Below are 20747 nucleotides of genomic sequence, written 5' to 3' on the forward strand. Positions count from 1 at the left end.
AAAAAAAAAAAAAAAAAAAAAGATGTAGTGCCCCCTTGAGGAGCCTGTGGAGAATGCAGGGGTATTCGCCTACCCCACCTCCATGGTTGCTAACATGACCACAGACATAGGGGACTGGTGGTTTGATGGGTTGAGCCCTCTACCATAAGTTTTACCCTTGGGAAGACGGTTGCTGCAAAGGAGAGGCTAGGCCTCCCTGTATTTGTGCCTAAGAGTCTCCTCCTGAATGCCTCTTTGTTGCTCAGATGTGGCCCTCTCTCTCTGGCTAAGCCAACTTGAAAGGTGAAATCACTGCCCTCCCCCCTACGTGGGATCAGACACCCAGGGAAGTGAATCTCCCTGGCAACGTGGAATATGACTCCCAGGGAGGAATGTAGACCTGGCACCGTGGGACGGAGAACATCTTCTTGACCAAAAGGGGGATGTGAAAGGAAATGAAATAAGCTTCAGTGGCAGAGAGATTCCAAAAGGAGCCGAGAGGTCACTCTGGTGGGCACTCTTATGCACACTTTAGACAACCCTTTTTAGGTTCTAAAGAATTGGGGTAGCTGGTGGTGGATACCTGAAACTATCAAACTACAACCCAGAACCCATGAATCTCGAAGACAGTTGTATAAAAATGTAGCTTATGAGGGGTGACAATGGGATTGGGAAAGCCATAAGGACCAAACACCACTTTGTCTAGTTTATGGATGGATGTGTAGAAAAGTAGGGGAGGGAAACAGACAGACAAAGGTACCCAGTGTTCTTTTTTACTTCAATTGCTCTTTTTCACTCTAATTATTATTCTTGTTATTTTTGTGTGTGTGCTAATGAAGGTGTCAGGGATTGATTTAGGTGATGAATGTACAACTATGTAATGGTACTGTAAACAATCGAAAGTACAATTTGTTTTGTATGACTGCGTGGTATGTGAATATATCTCAATAAAATGATGATTTAATAAAAAAAAAAAAAAATAAAATAAAGAGCATTAGAACACACAGTTAAAAAAAAAAAAAAAAAAAAAAAAAAAAAAAGATGAAATACAAATGGCTAAAACACACATGAAAAAATGTTCATCTTCACCAGATATTAGGGAGATGCAAATCAAGACCACAATGAGATATCATCTCATTCCAATAAGAATGGCTGACATTAAACAAACAGGAAACTACAAATGCTGGAGAGGATGTGGAGAAACTAGAACGCTTATTCATTGCTGTTGGGACTGTATAATGGTACAGCCACTCTGGAAGACAGTTTAGTGGTTCCTCAGAAAACTAGGTACCGAGTTACCCTACAATCTAGCAATTTCACTTCTCGGTATATCCAGAACATCTGAAAGCAGTGACATGAATAGATATTTGTACAATGATGTTCACAGCAGCATTGTTCATAATTGCCAAGAGATGGAAACAATCCAAAGTCCTTCAACAGATGAGAGGATAAAACAAAATGTGGTATATACATACGATGGAATACTACGCAGCAAGAAGGAACGAGGTTGTGAAACAAATGATAACATGGATGAACACTGAAGACATGATAGTGAGTGAAATAAGCCACACACAAAAGGAAAGATACTGGGGGGAAAAAATGAGGGTGAGTTAATACATTCCCAGATAAACAAAAGCTGAGGAACTTCATTACCACTAGGCTGGCCTTTTATAAAATGCTTAAGGAAAGAACACTAGGCAATTGACTGAAGCCACATGAAGAAATAAAGACCTCAGATAAAGATAAAGACATGGGTAAATATAAATACCAGTACTACTGTATTTCAATTTGTATCCCCACATTTTACTTCCCACAGGATCTAAAAGGCAAATGCATAAAATATAATGATAAATCAACGGTTTTGCAATCAAAATGAACTACCTAATGGTGGGGAGGGATACAGGGGTGTAGGAAGGTACTTTTTTTTTTATAAAAGGGGGTTTATTTGGTTACACAGTTACAGTCTTAAAGCCATAAAGTGTCCAAGGTAACACATCAGCAGTCAGGTACGGAAGGTACTTTTTTGATGGTATTGAAGTTAAGCTGGTATCAAACAGGATTGTTATAGATTTAGGATGTTAAATTTAAGCCCTATTGTAACCAAAAGAAAATATCAGAGAATATGCAAACTCATAGTCCTAAAGTAGAGTACAGGTTACCAGGGGTAAAAGGAAAGGAGTAATGGGAAGTTAACACAAAATAAGCATAGAGTTTCTATTTGGGGTGAAGGGAAAGTTCTGCCAATGGATGGTGGTGAAGGTATTGCAACACTGTGAACATGATTAATCCCACTGAATGGTGTGCTTGGAGGGCGTTGGGATGGGAAGATTTATGTCATATATGCGTTTTCACAATCAAAAAACAGAAAGAGAAACTAAAGAGGTAATGACAATAACATGCAATACCTGACACTGGAAGGGACCTAAGAATAGAGGAGAAAAGGCTCAAAAGGACATAAGAAAAAACAAATATAGAATGCAAGCTTTATATCAATGTTAAATTTCATAAATTTGATTTTTGCACTTAAGGTGATTATATAAATAATATCCTTGGTCACAGGAAATGTACATGGAAGCATTACATACTCAAGGATTATAACGTGTACAACTTCCTCTCGATATCCAGAAAATAGAGATGGAAGGATGGATAGATGGATGGAAGGATGGAAGGAAGGATGGAAGGAAGGAAGGAAGGAAGGGAGGAAGGGAGGAAGGGAGGGAGGGAGGGAGGGTGGGTAAGGGTCAAAATGTTAAAATTGTGGATCTAGGTGTCTAGGGTAAGTGGGGTATGTTAAAGTTCCCTGTACGGGGTTTCTGTTGTTTTTGCAACTGTCAAGTAAATTTGAAATTATTTTAAAATAAAAAGTTAAAAAACATTTGAGAACAAGCCATCAAAAATATTAAAAAGTAAACAAATCAAAATCATATTTTATTAAGTTGTTTTGGGGGTATTATACACAATTTAAGTACTTACCTTTCTCAGCTTTTCTGGGGAAAATTCTAAGCCAACAAGAAAAAGAGTAAAGAACACACCAAATTCTCCTAATGTCTCCACTTGTACAATAGACTGAAAAACAAGAAAATTTAAAAACCATACAATTTTATGTTTCATATGTGTACTTACCGTAACAGTCATGCACTAGTATACTCAGTGGGAGTACAATAAAAGAATATCCTAATAAAAGCAATTCTTTGAATTTCCTGTGTCTGAAGTCATTTTCCTTTCCTAATGTTAGTGTTCTTTTCTTTGTCTTGATTAGCTGGAGTAATATTTATTTTATTTTCTAAGCACTAGCCCATGGATTTGCCTATTTTCAAATTTATTGATTGCCACTTTTATCTTCATTAGTTCCTTCCTGCAGCTTTCTTTGGGGGATGGGGAAGAATTAAACCTATTTGAGTTTAAAACACTTTGGATCTGTGGATAATTGCATGGTATCTGAACAATCCCAATAAAAATTAAAAAGAAAAAAAAAAACACAATAAACTTAAACACGTATTTCTCAACATAATAAATGGAAGTCTAAATTTCCTTCTAGGAAAAGATAAACATTTTGGTACAATTACAATTCTTCCATTAATCACCTCCCACTTTTGACTAGTATGCTCTTGGATTTTTATTATGGTCCATTATAAATACATTATTTTTCCATGGTATAGTTGATTTATTACCAATTCTAATGCTTACAATATCTAGTTGTATAAATTACCCAGACATTTAGCCTTAATTCTAGGCTTATAAGCTATCTTTGCTGTTAAGAAAAAAAAGGGGAAAAAGAAAACGACCTTTTTATTTGCTTTTATTTGCAAATACTCTAGGAGGGGTGGGACAAGGGTGGGAGATATTTTTCACTGCATAATTTTTTACATTGTTTTGAATTATGTGACTAGTATCTATTCAAAAAAATTAAATTAGAAAACCATTCTGCCCAGAGGGTACTCTGCGAAGATGAGTCTGGTCCTAGGTCTTAAGGTTTTTAGCCTGGAGCAGCCAAGCCCAACTTCTCTTCACCTAGCCAATCCTTATTTGCTGTTAAGACTAGTTTTAAGCGATTATTTCTTCAGACCCTATTCTGCAGTTCTTCAGTTTCAGGAAATGTTGGAGGTTCCGACCTGGTTCAAGATTTAGTTAGCAAGTAAAGGGAATAAGGCTTTAAACAGAGCATTCTACATTTTATCCCTGTTTTCCATCCTATTGTACCCAAATGGTGAGCATCAGTGAGGATCTTGAAGATTCCATCAGTTTATTTTTCACCATCCTGTACTGTTCCCTCTGTGTGGAACTCAGTACATTACTTCTTGACATCATTTTCCCATTTTGTCCAAACTGTGTATATTTAAAAGACATGTTTTGAAGCTCACTAGAGCTTGAGATCCTTTATTACTTTCATAAAGTGCAGTAAAATATAATGAAGCTCAACTTAATTTGTTCAGCAAATGCCCTCCAGAAAAAACAGCTATTTAATGCTGCATTGTCTCTCTGAGTACTCATATATACTAGATGTTGGCTTGATAATCACTCACTATTTTGTCAGCTCTTCAATGCAGTAAGAATTTCAAAAAACATATTTAATTCAGCATTTTTAGTTGCTTTCAGTGTGTGAAGGCTGGTATGAATAATCTAGCTCATTGTAATTACTGGAAACAGAATCTTTAATATAAGTTAAAGAAATGAACATATAGACTTTAGATAATAATAATGTATTAATATTGGTTCCTTGATTGCAACAAATGTACTACACCAATACAAGATGTTAATAATAGGAGAAACTATGTGTGGTGGGGAGGGTATATGAGAATTCTGTACTTTTTGTTCAACTTTTCTGTAAAACTAAAACTGTTCTAAAAATAGATTATTAAAGAAATGAACAGGGTTACTTTCTCAAGTCATTAATAAACAAAATGACTTTCTCATGGTTTAGAGAAGAATTCCTATGAAATTGTAAAGGTTTCTTTAACACAGTTTAAAAGAAATGGACATTCTTTTACTCTTTGTGAATGTTTCCTTTGAATTAAAACAGAGATACAAGAGTTAAATTTTGGTCTTACCTTAATACTGTTCAGTCCTGATGGTCCCAGCAGTACACCACAAATAACATAACCAAACATTGTAGGCAATCCTATTGTTGTGCATAGCCAGCCACAAGGTAAAGACAACATTCCTATGGTAACAATGTCCTAAGGTAAGAATAAAACATATAAGAAACACAACAGTTGGTGCTGCTCTATGCAATAAAAGGGTTAGTTGATTGAATAAACAGAATGGGATAGTACTGTTACTTCATTTAATGGGAGTGAAGGGTAGATGACAACACTACATAAAAGAGTTTCTACTACTATGGTATGTCACAGAAAAGTTGAAAGCATTAAGACCATATTCTAGGAATATGTGAAGTTAGTTCTGATGGTCTAACAATTGTAGTAAAATTAGTCTGTTTTGCTTAAGCCACATAATAGAGTTCTAAGAACTCTGAATATTAGAATTATATTGAGTTATCTAGACTGGGAAACTTACAGCACTGGTATCCTCAGTGTAACTCACCTACTTTTTCCATTGGTTTTCCCACCATACAAAGTCAATATAAACATCATACTAATAATTGATGCAGACAAGAATCATCAATGAGTGCTAAAATTATTTGGCAAAAGTTTAATGATGAATAGGATATATATATATATATATATATATATATATATATCTTAAAATATTTCCCCAGGAATTATTTCTTTATTACAAAAGGAAAAAAGAGTTACTTTACAGTGGATATCTCTTTACTGAAGGCACTAATGTCTTCAGTCTGCAGAGTCAACTTCTCCCAGTCCCCATGACAATCAGAACTAAGGAAGGTAATATGTCATTGACTTTAATCTACTGATTCAAATCTATCAATATAGGTTCAGTATCTGGTATGAGCCCTTGATTATCACTTTACTACTGAACTGTAGTCTGCCTGTCAGCCTGTCTACGTTGATACCACCTTTCCTTTAAGTCTGGGCTCTTTGGCTTGGTATTTTCTCCTGTTCAAGGGTCCAGTGTTAGGGATTTGAACCATAGCCCCTTCTGCTGGAGACTGAAGAATTTATCCAGATCTTGGCAGTCTTTTTCTGAGGGGGCTACACCCTGTCATTCCTATATCTATTACTATTACAGTCCAAATCCAGAGTGAACATCTTGAACCATGTGATACCAACTTCTAGTAGTTAAATAATTCCATATCTTTTTCCTAGGTTGATTTTCTTAGAGGACACAGATCTGAATCTTATTGCTGAAGCGGACAGTTCTCAGATTCTGCACCTCATGCCTAAACAAAGCCATATATGACACCTTTGCCAAAACTTCTGTCTTATAAGAATTTTATATTTTAGTGAAAATAGTTTTTAAATAGCTGAAGCTTTAATACCATTATAATAACTTTTAATTTCAAAAAGTCTTCCAAATCCTCAAAAACAAATTTTCATTTTAAATATTAAAATGCCTCATTCTTTGAGTGGAAAAAAATGAGAAGATGTCTGAAATTACAGAATATGCAGGAAATTCAAGTAGAACTTCTCTGTTTCTTTCAGAAGAAAGTTGTGCACCCTAATACAATATTCAGAAAATAAAGTTCAATTTCACTTGGCATTGTATACTAGGAAATTAATGGGGAGCAGTGGGATGGGGGAGGGATAGGGAGACAGGAGAGAGAGAGAGAACAGATTACCTTTATAAAGTGGTGATCTGCACGTGGTATTGTTGAATCTCTGGGCTTGGTCAAAATATACTGGTTATTTTGAGAGTCAATTAGCATACTAAGACCTAAATCATCTTCCACTTCCCGTTTTGTTATATTTTGCTTCGAATTGGCTTCTTCTTCCTCTACCCTTAGAACTGCCTCAAAATTGACTCCTTTCACCTGTAAGAATATCCAGTATTATGTAATTTAAATGCTTTCAAATTCCTTTTTAGGAGGGTAAATCTATACAGAAGTTTGAAAAGTATGGTTTTAATACCCTGTCAAATGTGACTAAAGGTTAATAAATGTTCACAAGCATGAATTAGGAAAAGAAATTTTAACATTAAAGTAATTTAAGGATGGAAATCTTTGTAATTTCTACCACTTCCAAACATCTATTTTCCCTGATTTAAGATACATTCTTTCAAAAATCCATAGTCTTTAACAGTTTTCCCCTCATCCCAAAATAAGCAAATTTTTGAAACACCTCATTCCTTTTATTCTTTTTATTCTCCTCCTTTTTTTCTCTCATCTTATTCTAATTTGTTTTCAACACTAAACTCTTACGTGAGTCTATACTGAGATCCATAGTCAATTTTTGGCTTGAATCTTAAATTTTTCCTTAGAATATTTAACTTATAACAACTGAGCATCCTGAACGTGATCAGACACAAAGATCACCTCCTATAACGAGTTAATTTTCCCCAGGTAGATTGGCATTAAAACCTGACTGACCAAAGCAAATTTTCTTGAGACTACAGTCCCAATCCAGCTAACTGGCACAACTGGGAAAAATGGAGACTAGTCACTGACAATAATTGTTTAAAAATATGAAAAGAAAATAAAGGAAAACTATTTATGCAAGATCAAATTATTTTCAATATGACATAGAAGTGTTTTAGTTTTATCTTCATTTTCCAATTATACTAAAAATAAACATGCAAAATTTCAACAACACATCTTTTCAGTCAGTAAACATATCAGTATGTAAAAAGGAAATTGTTCTGGAATATTACTCACTGATTTATTGTCATCAAAAGCATGCTCTTCTATCTCCTCCTCTAGACGATCTGCTGCCTTTCTGACGTCTTCAAGAATTTCATCAAGCATGGATAAACTTTTGTTTTGATGTTGCATATTTTTTAGGGCTTCAACCTGATGTTTTTCTGCTGCCAGAAGTTCCACATATTCTGTTTCTTCCTATTCATTTGTAATAAAAGAAAAGTAAGATTTATTAAGAAATAAACCAGGATAAGACTTCCTTACATCAATTTCAGGTAACTGCCCAACTGAATCGAATCAACCCACTAAGTCAAATATGCCTTTTTAGATATCTAATTCTAACTCTTGTTGACCAGGGAAATTCAATTTTCTTAGATTATTCAAACATACTAAGCTTAACAAAATGTTTAGAGAAAACTGTTTATACATATATATTGACAAATGTAATATAGTACTAAAAAAATTTATCATTTCTGAAGGTCACCTATTCATACAGAAATCATTTATTCAGCACTGATTATGTTCCAGGCATGGTGCCTACTAGGTATATAAGGTACAAATCTATTTTTAAAACAGCTGTGATAATTGAATATTATGCTATTATCTATACTTTCTAAGCAGGATACACACAGTTGAAGCCCAAGTTACAAAAGGGAATTTTTTTCCAGAAATACATGGGGAATCTGACAGCATTTATTATTTGGGAAATTGACCAACGGGACTGGCAATTTAAAATAATAAATGTATTTATACTATCATATTTGAACTTAAAATATCTTGTTTAATGACCATGATTTTAAAATATCTATTCATATTTAAAGAGGTGGGACACTTGGATGGGACAGAGAAGTTAAAGGACAGAATCTCAGGAAAAAACATTATTCTATGGATTTCTAGTGACAGCTCAACCAGGGTACAGCTCATCATCTTCTCAAGGCCCACTAACACACCACTGTAGGTTGTCAATGCCTGGAATTATGAAACAAGAAACAGTGTAAGTTGAAATATTGTTCAATTTTATACAGCATGTATATTTGAATCAATGTCACTCAAACTTACACAATCAGTGTTCTCTCTTTGGTAACAAAACCTTACCACAGAGACTAGGCCTGCTTATAATTGTGCCTAACTGTCTCCTCCTGAATGCCTCTTTGCTGCTCAGATGTGGCCCTCTCTACCTAAGCCAATTTGGTGGGTCAAATCACTGCCCTACCCCTACGTGGAATCTGACACCCCTGGGCCAGGGGTGTAAATCTCCCTGGTAACCTGGGGTATGACTCCCGGGAATGAATCTGGAACCGTCATCATGGGATTGAGAACATCCTGACCAAAAGGGGGATGCAAAATAAAACGACATAAAGTTTCAGTGGCTGAGAGATTCCAAATGCAGTCGAGAGGTCACTCTGGTGGGCACTCTTATGCATTATATAAATAATCCTTTTTAGGTTTTAATGTATTGGAATAGCTAGAAGTAAATACCTGAAACTATGAAACTCCAACTCAGTAGCCTTGACTCTTGAAGACAGTTGTAGAGCAACATAGTTTACAAGGGATGACAGTGTGATTGTGAAAGCCTGGTGGATCACACTCCTCTTTATCCAGTATATGGATGGATGAGTAGAAAAATGGGGACAAAAAACTAAAGGAAAAATAGGGCAGAAGCGGGGGGGGGGGGTGGTGGTGGTGGCAATTTGGGTAGTCTTTTTTTTACTCTTATTTTTTTATTCTTATTTTCACTTTTTTCTGGTACAAGGAAAATGTTCAAAAAATAGATTGTGGTGATGCATGCACAACTATATCATGATACTGTGAACAACTGACTGTACACTTTCAATGACTGTATGATATGTGAATATATCTCAATCAAATTGAATAAAAAAAAAAAAAAACCTTACCACAAATCTGCACCCCAGTAAATACCCCTATTTAAAACCAAGGAGTTTTTATGTCTCACCTGTCAAAAGGATCTTAAAATACTTATTAAAAGGTTACTGTTCTAGTCTCTTCAATAAATGGTGTTGGGACAACTGGATATCCATAACCAAAAGAATGAAAGAGGACTCCTATCTCATACCCTAAACAAAAATTAATTCAAAATGAATCAAAGACCTTAATACAAGAACCAGTACCATAAAACTCCTAAAATGTACAGAAACATCTTCAGGATCTAGTGGTAGATGGTAGTCTCTTAGACTTTATACCCAAAGCACAAGCAACAAAAGAAAAAACGGATAAATGGGAACTCCTCAAAATCAAATACTTGAGTGCTTCAAAGGACTTTGTCAAAAGGGTGAAAAGGCAACAGTCTCAATGGAGAAAATATTTGAAAACCACTTATCTGATAAGGGTTTGATATCCAGAATACATAAAGAAATCCTACAACTCAACAATAAAAAGATAAACAACCCAATTAAAAAATGAGCAAAAGACATGAATAGATATTTTTCCAAAGAGGAAATACAGATGGCTAAAAAGCACATGAAAAGATGCTCAGCTTCACTATCTATTAAGGAAATGCAAATCAAAAAACCACAATGAGATATCATGTCACACTGACTAGAATGGCTGCTGTTAAAAGAAACAGGAAACTACAAGTTTTGGAGAGGATGTGGAGACATTAGAACACTTATTCACTGCTAGTGGGAATGTAAAATGGTACAGCCGCTGTGGAGGACAGCCTGGTGGTTCCTCAGGAAGTTAAAAATGGAGTTGCCTTAAAAATGGAGTTGCCTTACGACCCGACAATCCTGCTACTCAGTATATACCAAGAAGATCTGAAAGCAGGGATGCAAAACAGGCATTTGCACACGATGTTCACAGTGGTATTATTCACAATTGCCAAAAGAAGGAAACAACTTAAGTTTCCATCAACAGATGAGGGAACAAACAAAATATGGTATATACATGCGATGGAATATTATTCAGCAGTAAAAAAGGAATGAAGTTCTGAAGCACACGACAACATGGATGAACCTTGAGGACATTATGTTAAGTGAAAGAATTCAGACATAAAAGGACAAATACAGTATGACTCACTGACATGAACTAATTATTATATGTAAACTCATAGACATAAAGTATAGAATATAGGTTTTTGTGAGGATACAGAATGAGGCTAAATAACGGGGAGCAGTTGTTTAATATATGCTGAATGTTAAACTAGGTTGAACTTAAATGTTTGGATATGGACAGAGGTGATAGTGGTACATTATTATGAAAATAATTAGCAGTGCTGAATGGTGCATGAATGTGGTGGAAAGGGGAAGTTTAGAGTCATGTATGTTACCAGAAGGAAAGCTCAAGGTTAAAACACGGGAATGTAGTTAATCTTGTGGTCCATGATTAACTGTACAAATATAAAAAAGTTTTTTCATGAACTAGAGCAAACATACGACACTATTACAAGGAGTTAATAATAGACGGGTATATAGGAAAAAATATTCCTATTGCAAACTATGGACTAGAGTTAACAGTAATATTTTAATGCTCTGTCTTCAACAGTAAAAAATGTACCATACCAATACTATGGGTCAATAATGGAGGGTGGGGGGTGGGATTTGGGTTTTCTTTTTTATTTTTATTTCTTTTCTTGAATAACGAAAATGTTCTAAAATTGACCATGAGGAAGTATGCACAAGTATGTGATGCTATGGTAAGCTGCTGTTTGTATACTTCAGATGGGTTGTATGGTATATGAATATATGCTAATAAAAATGCATTTAAAAAAGGATACTCTTCTATTGCAAATTATGGACTGGAGTTAACAGTAATATTTTTTATATTCTTTCATCAACAGTAACAAGTATACCACACCAACATTATGGGTCAACAACAGTGGGGAAGATAAGGAGTATGTGAGGACTGGGGATTTATTTTTTATCCTGTTTCTTTTCTGTAGTAATGAAAATGTTCTAAAATTGACCATGGGAATGTATGCACAACCAAGTGATAATACTGTGAGCTACTGACTGTATACTTTGGATGGTCTGTATGATGTGTGACTATTTATCAAAAAAATTGCAAAAAAAAAAAAAAAAGGAAGGAAGAGGAAAAGAGGATATTGTTATGGTCTATTTCTAATGCATAAAAGTTACAGGGGTTCACACGTATATAAAATAGGTAACCTTGGCTTATCCATTTTTCTGATTACCATATATCCACCAAAAAATACTAGGCTTTGGTAAAGAAAGTTTAATAAGTCTCTACTTTCTCTAATTTTTAAGCTGTGTAATAATATCATAGACTTTCCTATGAAGATGAAATTATAGTTACATGTTTTAAGTGCTTGACAAGGTGCATGGCATATAATATGTACTCAAGAAATGATGGATTAAAAAAAGTCATATAAAGAGTAGTATCACATCTAATACAGCAATATTTTTTTCTCATCATGTTAAAAGTATACTTGATGAAAATCCTTAATCCGAGTGTTACATTTGTTTAAAACCAAATTAAAAAATTTTTGTTTTTAGTGTATGGACACTGAAGAAATCAAACTTCACAATAAGAGGTATTCTTGTCTGAAATTCAACAAAACATTGATTGCAGTTACAACTATATTTCTGCATCAGTTTTTATTAGTATAACTTGAGTAACTTCTGAATTATCTAGGCATTTCCACAATAGAGAAAAGTATTAGATAATGAATCCTTCCAGAGTGGTAAAATTTAACTACACTAAGATATTATGTAAAAAGGAAAAGATTCCCTTACATTTGAGAGACATTTTGTGTATTTTACTATGAATAGATGCCCTTGATAGATCACATCTACTGAAATATTAGCACCTTGTGCATTTTCCCTTTATCTGTACCTTCTAAGTTCAGAGTATACTTTTTTTGGTAAATAAATGTTTGTACTCAGTAAAATAAGAAAGAACTAACCTTTATTGCAGCTTCTCTCAAAGCTTCCAATCGCTGCCTGCTACTTTCTTTCATGTTTACAACATCTTTGTAATCTCCCTGTAGGGCTCTCTGAAGTCCATGGATAGCTTGAAAGACTGAATTTTCACTTTCATTCAGCTCCTTTTGGAAAATTTCAAATGTGTGCACTTGAAACAGTTTCTCTTCAAGAGACAGTCCAGTGTCTTTTTCCACTGCTCTGATTGCATTTTTCAGTTTGTTAAGAACCACATTCTTTTGGCGAAGAAGCCCAGAAAGCTTTTTACAGTTATCTAGGACCCACTGCTTTCTCTGAGTGAAAGCTGCTCCTTTTCCTCGATATAATTTGATTGCATGTTTTGCTACCTCTTCATGTTCTGCAGCATTCGCTAACAAATGAAGTAATGGAAGTAACATCCAAAGACAATTTTTTTTAAATATCTTCATGATCCAGGTATAGAGGACAGAGCAAGACAGTCCAAAGATTTCCACTATTCTGAACTTGCATTTTAGATACACATTTTCAGCTGAAAAACAAATTCATTGTCAGACACAGATGAACAATAATTCATTAGTATTGAAATCAGAGTTAAGTATTTAATAATTACATTCAGAAAACTACCACTTTTCTGAAGGAATGTAATTTTTCTCAGATTAATATTAACATCTGAATTATTTATTGCATTTAGAGTAAAATCAAATACTGAATATTAGAGTGCCTCTTATGATGCCTGGAAAAGGTTGAGATAAAAGGATAGTTAAATATGAATTTAAAGACAATTTTTTAAAAGGAAAATTCAGCCTCATATATTTACTGAATCTACCATGTGCAAAAGACTGCCATGCCTATTACAAAAATCAATTCTATTTAAGAGGGTTCATATATCAAAGACAACAAGATACCATGAATTTTCTAATTCACAGAACAGTGAATCTCCTAGGAGGAAATATGTCACTAGGGGTTGACATTTATTATCATTTTAGAAATGAAATCTTTTGAGCCACTATCAGCTTCCTCTGCCATTTTGCTCATTTTTCAAAATCATCTGGAATTTTGTGAAATTTCCAAAATCAATCTATAGTTAAGTGCTAATAAGATGTCAAGGACAGGGGAAAAAAATCCACAAAAATACAGCAACACATAGACTTTTAGAGCTTTATTAAACGTTCAAACATTTACTATCAACTAAATTCAGGTTCCTCCTCCTTCTCTCTTTAGAAAGACCTAAAACAATATATATTAATTTATCCTGGCAAATTTAGCACAGGCAAGAAACGGTTTTTTAAAAATTATTTTTTTGATGAATGAGGATGGTTTTGACTGGAGATTAAGAGTTGAAGATTTCAATACAGTACATCGTAATGGAAACTGTAGCAGTGGCATCAAAATTGGCAGGAATGAACTGCCCAAGGAACAGCATTATTAAGGAGCAGGTAGAAGGAGTAGTCAGCAAAAGTAACTAAGAAAGAATGATCTTAAAGGTAGGAAACAGAGACTAAGGAAAGGAGAAGTAATAAATGCAAAAGGTCAAGTAAAATAAGCTCTAAGAAATATCCACTGAATTTAGCAATTAGGGAGATCACTGGCCACAAGCAGTTATGTCAAAAGAGAAAACAAAATAGAAATCTATCATTTACACAGGATTCACAATTTAAAAGAAGCAACAACAAAACATTAATCATTCTTAATAGCAGTACCCAATGACCATCATAATATCTTCAGTTTCCAAAAATTCCAACTCATCCTTCATATATACCACTATTTCCCCACTTGAAGATATGCTTACTAAAAATATATCTATACTTTGACTTCATGGCTAATTACAATTCTAATGAGTTTAATAACCTGGTTTCTCAGACCAAATCAGATTAGATGCAGCAAAAATAAGAGGAGATGTGACATTTCTAGAGAAAGCATTCTGACAAAGCAAGAAATGACTGCCAACAGAAAGAGGAGATAAAAACAAACCTTACGAAAAACAAACAGAAGGACTCACAAAGCTTAGAAGTCTGGATTATTTAGTGGAAGACTAAATTGTTCTACACACTTCAATAGATCCTAATAATACCACTATATTAGAGGACAGGAAGATGACAACCCAAAGTCACCATGACAAGACTGTATTTGCTTAGTATTCTGGTTTAAAAGTCAGGGAAGTGTTCAATTTCAACACGTTTTTAGATACTTTGGTTTCTAAAGGGATAAATTAATGTTACATAGAGAATTTACTTACCTAGAACAATTCACTTCCTAAATAAGATAAATGAGAATATCCTGTTTGAATTACTCAATTTTACAACTTTAAGTACACATTACCACCTTAAAAATAAATAAATGACTAACTGATCATTTCGTAACACCTAGCAATACAGCTGATCTGTTATTTTAATGACTCATTCAATTGCTGATCTTCTCATGTTCCAAGAGAGGAACACTGAATTGCTACAACAGTGTATAATTTTAGTATTTCCAGAACCAAGACAGAATTTTAGATTTTTCATTTATGCTTTCCACTTTCCCCAAAGACCCCAAAAGTGATTCTTTCATAGATTTGATGCTTCATAAAAACAAACTGCAACCCACTCTGTGAATGAACAACGGCTCCTTATGTTCATTTTTGGTTCCTTCCCCAAACAGATCCTTGAAACTAATTACCCTTCTATCCCATACTACTCAAGGGAGCTACTAATTCTTATAAGAAATTTTCTAGGATTTTAGTTGTGGTTATTATTCCACTGAAATATACTCATAACATGGACATGAAATTTTCTCTATAGACCCTTAAAATAAGAATTATCCCTTTCTCATAGTATCATGTACATTTCATTTTACCTCCAAACTTACCAACAAAATCTCATGGGCTATTAAATTATACCATATTTTACCCTGAGTAAATGAGTAAATACTTTTAGCTTCAATGTTAGTTTGTGATTGTTCCTTTTAATTATATTTAAAAACACTTTGGATTTCTGTTACATCTTTATTAAAATGAACTTTTAAAATTCCCATATACTGAATTTTTGAAACATACAACCTTGTCTGATCTCAAAAGGAACAATACTGAGTGAAAAGCCCACTATTAAAAGTTTACATACTATATGATCCCATTTATATAATTTCTTTAAATGACAGAATTATAAAGATGAAGAACAGATTAGTGGTTGACAGGGATTACGGAAAAGGAGAGGGAGGTGGCTGTGACTATAAGAGGAGCCTTGTGGTTACAGAACTGGTCTGTATCCAGACTATGGTGGTGGGCATACAAATCTGCACATCTGACAAAATGAGTGCATGTAAAATTGGTGAAATCTGAATAAGGTTGGTGGATTGTGTCAATGTCAATTTCCTGGCTGTGATATTAAGGAAAATTGGGTGGAAAGAGTCTACAGGGACTCCCTGTATTATTTCTGCACATGAATACAGGACCTCCCTAAATTTTTTCTGCACATGTATCATGTGAATCTATAATCATCTCAAATATATAAGTTTAAAAAATTCTACTTAATTGCTGATTGCTTATCACTAAATCCTTATTATATGTAGGGATCACCACTTACATTGTGGAGTCACAGAAATAATACCCATGATATTTACATTTTTAAACTAGGAAACACCCTAAAATAGAGTCAAAGATTTTTAGAATGCCCCTGCTAGAGTAAAACCCAAGGTTGCTTTTTATTAGAGAAATAGCAAAATCAACACTTTGAGCACAAAGTGGCCCCAAAACAGCTCCTATATTATACATATTCCAACATTATTATAACATATCTCCCCAACTTTTCCAATTTCTAAGGGGTTTTGCTTGTTTTTATAAATCCAGAACAGGAATCCCCAAACTTAATTTTAAGCTGATTAGACTGATTAAAAGGAAAAATATTCATAAATGATTTAGAACAAAAGGCCAAATGGGTTCACCATTAAACCTACTAAAAAACCACCACCAAAAAGCTTTCCAATACTTTTAATTCACCATCCTTTTAAATAATAATCACATTACTCTTAATTCTGTTAATTGAGAAGTTTTAGCAATTCAGAAATGTCACAAATCATTTACTGATAAAAAGGTCAGTAGTGAAATATAATATATTCTAAGATCAGGCTTTTTCAAAGCAAAGCCACTAAAGTTAAAGATTCCTTCTATAGATGTCTAACTTCTGAGGCTATATCATGACTGCAGGGTGTGTGAAGAGAAGTCCCTCCTTAAAGTCCTTGCTGTTGAACCCCTAAAGCCCCAAAGCCTAAGGGCTGCATGCAGTCCCTTCACGGAATGGGGGAGATGGGGAGGCAGAAGCAGAAGCAGTTCCTCTAATTTTTTTCTTATGCAATGGGCTGAAATAGTTTGAAAACCTCAGAGTTCTGCTCATAGCCCCTGCTTTCTTCTAACTTGGGCTTATTTTTAACTCTGCCCGCATGTAGTCATCAGGACACGTCCAACTCTCTCTCTTCCTCAGGACCTTTCAGACGCATTTCCTCAGTATTTATCAGATCAAACTACTTTGAAAGAGTCTAAATTATTCCTTCTACTAATATTTATTAAGCGCCTGACCCTAAATCATCAACTCAACTCTCTTGACTGTACCAGACAATGTTACAGAATACAATATTTGTTATTGTAATGGTAACAATTCCATCTCCCCTTGTCTGAATCCATCAAAACCCTAAACTCCTTAGACTTGGGGAGACAGATTTTAGGCCCATAGGTCATATCTTTTCTCCTTGCTTCACACTGCAACAAATTTGTTCTCCCTTTGAAACCTCGGTGTCATCGATTGTTATGTGCATTGGGCAGAGAAATCCATGTTTGACTCACATCAATTTGGCGACTGCTGGGACATGGATGTCCATAAAGAATAAGGACTCCAACTGCCTAAAGTTCTAGAGCCCCAGGAGGACAGGTAAGCACGGTAAATGAGCCTTTTGTGGCCGCTAGACTCTTTCAGTCCTATGCCAGTTAAGCCCTGAAACCCAGAGGTACCAGTCTCTCCAAGAACATTCCTCTATCCCAGAAGGTCGATGCTGAAAAGCATGAATAAATCAGAGCAGCTGTTGCCCAGATATTCCTCAAGAGCGAAGAATGAATAAAAACAAAAGGGAGGGAGATGGAAGAAGATGGCGGCATAGGGAGGAATGGAAGCTAGTTTGTCCCCCTCGAACAACTAATAAACAACCAGGAACAACTAGTAAATAATCCGGAATAACTGCGGGGGGACAAACATGACTGTTCACTCATCATACACCAACCTGAATTGGGAGGAATGTCCGAGATCGCAGCATAAAATCTGTAAGTAAAAACTGCGGACCTGAGCCAGGAGGCCCCTCCCCCCATGGCCTGAACTGCAAAGCCTGGCAGTGCTAGAGAGCAGCACTCTCCCAGCAAGCGAATACAGCTCAGCTGAGCTTCACCTGGGGTTTTAATTAGCAAATGTGGACTGCTCAATACAAGATATGAATCCCCAACAAGCAGACAGAGGCTTCTGGTGACGACTGACCTTGGAGAGCCGGAAAGTGGCCGCAGACTGGCCCTGAAGGGGGCTTTCTGTCCCTGTTTCAGCTCAGTGGAGAAAGCCGCAGCCATTTTCAGTTCCCAGCACTATAACCCAGACAACAGTGGGGACAGCACAGGCAGACAGACTATTCAAATATAAATGACCTCTCCCTAAGGGTGTGTGTCTTCCGTAAGAGGAAAAAGGTGGTGTCAGGCTCTACTACCTGCTTTCCATTCAGAACCAGACCCCAGAGCCTAGGGGAAAACAACCACGGGCCACACCTCCTTACACCAGTCTGGAGCTACAGGCTGACAGGCACCACCTGCTGGGTGGAAAAACACAGTGACTTGAGGCCTCACAGGGTGTACCAATCTTCTAAGACACCCTCAGGGAAACCAGATACTATTCCTTCCTTCCAAGACCTGAGCCGGTTCTGGTCTAGGAAAACCTGAAAAAAGATGCCTAGATAACAGAAAACTATAACCTACAGTAAGAAAAACAAAGTTATGGCCTAGTCAAAGGCTAGGTCTAACCTGCACTTCCAAACAGAATACATCATCACCCTTCAAGTTACATGACTACATGAAGAATACTTGAAATGTGCTACGTTTATTTATTCTTTCTTCAGTGCCACAAAACCCAAGCTGGAAGATTAAAAGGAAATTGCAAATAAGAGTCCTTTTCAGCACCATCATGCCAACTGTCAGTAAATGTTTTCTCCAATGGGGACAAATAACCAAATCCTCACAGTTCATCAGTGTCAATGGAAAATGAGCTAACCACTGAAAATCAAACAACCAGGATTAGTTCAAGTTTTACCTTTTTCTTTTTCAGACTGACATACTCAAAAGCCGGCTGCTACTTCAAAGTAGCAATAATAACAGGGCCAGAACAGGGAAGTTGGCAGAATATATTAGATTTCTGTTTTACTTCCAATTTATTTGATTTATTACACCAGTAAGAATATTACACCTAAGTTAAAAATTCAGTCTCTGGGGAATCTGTAAACTGAACTGGCTAGTTAACTGTTTATTTTGGCAGCTTTCACAGCTTTATAAGTAAACTTAAATCATGATATTGCAGCAGACAATATTTCCAACGCGCTATCAGCCAATCGAATCCTTCCTCGATACTTTGGGCTGTGTGCGGCGTTGTTATACCACTGAATGGCTCTTCCATCGAGGGTGTTTTAGGAGCGTGCGTGTTACATTTTCAATTACATATATAGTATATACCTTTTTAGAAAAGATTATAATGGGCGCTAAAATAATCTGCCTCCATATGCTGCATGACAAAGCACGAAGACCACCTTAAACCCAAGTGAGGAAAAAAAACTGGGGCTTGTGGGTTGAAGGAGCTGAATGTAGCCCGCGTCTGAATTTTTAAAGCCAGTCCTAAGGTTACACCTGGAGGACGCGCACTTCGGAAGTGGCCCACAGAAGGGGCGCCCCCGCAAGCACTTCAGGGAGAAAAGAAGGTTCCCCGCGTATTTTCTCACCGTCAGTGTGCAAAGCAGCACTCACTGGGGAGGAGGAAGCTGCTTCCTCGAACATCCGAGCCGGAGCATCATCTCTCTCCCCTGCACCCAGCTCCTGGGTCTCGTCACGGAGATGAGTCCGACCCGGAGCTCAGTCCCGGGAAACACTCACCTCAGCGGGCGTCGAAGCGAGAACAGCTGAGCGGCCCCGAGCAAGGGCCCCTGTGGACAGCCCCAGGTGCAGTCCAGCGGCCCGGCGCGGAAGCCCTGGGGGCTGCGGCGCGTCCCTGGGGTCCCGCTCTCTAGCGCCAGGAGGCGGAGAAGGAGGCGGCGACCGGTGGGCACTGGACCTATACAGCGCCACGGAGCTGGGGGGCGGGCGCGGGAGCGGGCGGAGACCCGGCCTTCCACCACCGAGGGAGGCCGGCCGCAGACCTCAGCGGACGCGCGCGCTTCTCCGACATTCCTTCCAAGGTGGCGGGAGACGCCCACTCGGATGAAAGGAGAGAGAGGGAGGAGCCCCAGGCCCCGCCGCCTCTCTGGAGCACCATCCAGTTGCACGCACGTCCAGGCCCGCGTCGGTCTCCGAAAGAACAGTCGCGGTCCCTTTAAGAGGGCGGGACATGCGAGCCCGGGCGGCCAGCAGGGCGGGCGCTGTGCATGTTGGGAGTTGGAGTTCTTTTTACCCAACCTGTCATCCACCTTTTCCCAAGATCTCCTCCCAGGGGGCGTGTGGCCTGGAAACCGCAGAGCTGGTGGCCGGATCTAGGTGCTCGCGAGGGGCTGGGTGAAAGACAGCCCCTCAGCCACACCGAGGAAGACGCCGGGAGGACCGAGAGAGGTGCGCCTGGGGGCCCGGGGCGAGAGGTGGCCGGGTGCGCCTGCGCAGAAGCGCCGCCGGGGGCCGGCGAGAAGTTGGGGGAGCGCCCGAGTGAGAATGGTAGGTGGCCGGATGGTCCTTGTCGCAGTTTCGGATCTGGTCCCGCATTTTGAACTCTCACAGTTCCCCCTACACACCGGGTGATTGGGAAGGGGGCGGCGGGGCTTCGCAGGCGGGAGGTGTGGTGTCCGGAGGAGGGACGCACGCGAAGGTCAAAGGGAGGGGCCGGTAGGGGCCTGAGCAGAGGCCGCGAGCCCGAGGGCGTTGCCGGGACCCTCCTCCCCTTCCCATCTGCTGGTCTCTCCAGGTACACACGGTCTTATGGCGCGTC

The 20747-nt window shown here is 37.5% G+C and overlaps 2 protein-coding genes across 5 annotated transcripts in view; one reads left to right on the plus strand and one right to left on the minus strand.

Moving 5' to 3' along the window:
* The window catches only part of TMCO3 (transmembrane and coiled-coil domains 3), a 118201-nt gene extending 98078 nt beyond the window's left edge, over positions 1-20123 (minus strand). For 2 of the 4 annotated variants that reach the window (XM_037799603.1, XM_037799604.1), the window contains exons 1-5: positions 12576-13019; positions 7712-7891; positions 6680-6871; positions 5028-5156; positions 2953-3045 (exon numbers count right to left, since the gene is read on the minus strand). In XM_037799603.1, the coding sequence (XP_037655531.1) occupies positions 2953-3045; positions 5028-5156; positions 6680-6871; positions 7712-7891; positions 12576-13019 (1038 nt within the window). Of the gene's footprint in view, positions 1-2952; positions 3046-5027; positions 5157-6679; positions 6872-7711; positions 7892-12575; positions 13100-14569; positions 14575-19708 lie in introns of those variants that run through there. The other 2 variants (XM_037799600.1, XM_037799602.1) reach the window with 2 other exon arrangements.
* Positions 19687-20747, plus strand: part of DCUN1D2 (defective in cullin neddylation 1 domain containing 2) — a 41958-nt gene continuing 40897 nt past the window's right edge. The window contains exon 1 of the mRNA XM_037799606.1: positions 19687-20476. Coding sequence (XP_037655534.1) covers positions 20474-20476 — 3 coding nt within the window. The 5' untranslated portion in view covers positions 19687-20473. The remainder of the gene's footprint in view (positions 20477-20747) is intronic.

Source organism: Choloepus didactylus, chromosome 12 (assembly GCF_015220235.1).
Source record: "Choloepus didactylus isolate mChoDid1 chromosome 12, mChoDid1.pri, whole genome shotgun sequence".
Classification (NCBI taxonomy): domain Eukaryota; kingdom Metazoa; phylum Chordata; class Mammalia; order Pilosa; family Megalonychidae; genus Choloepus; species Choloepus didactylus.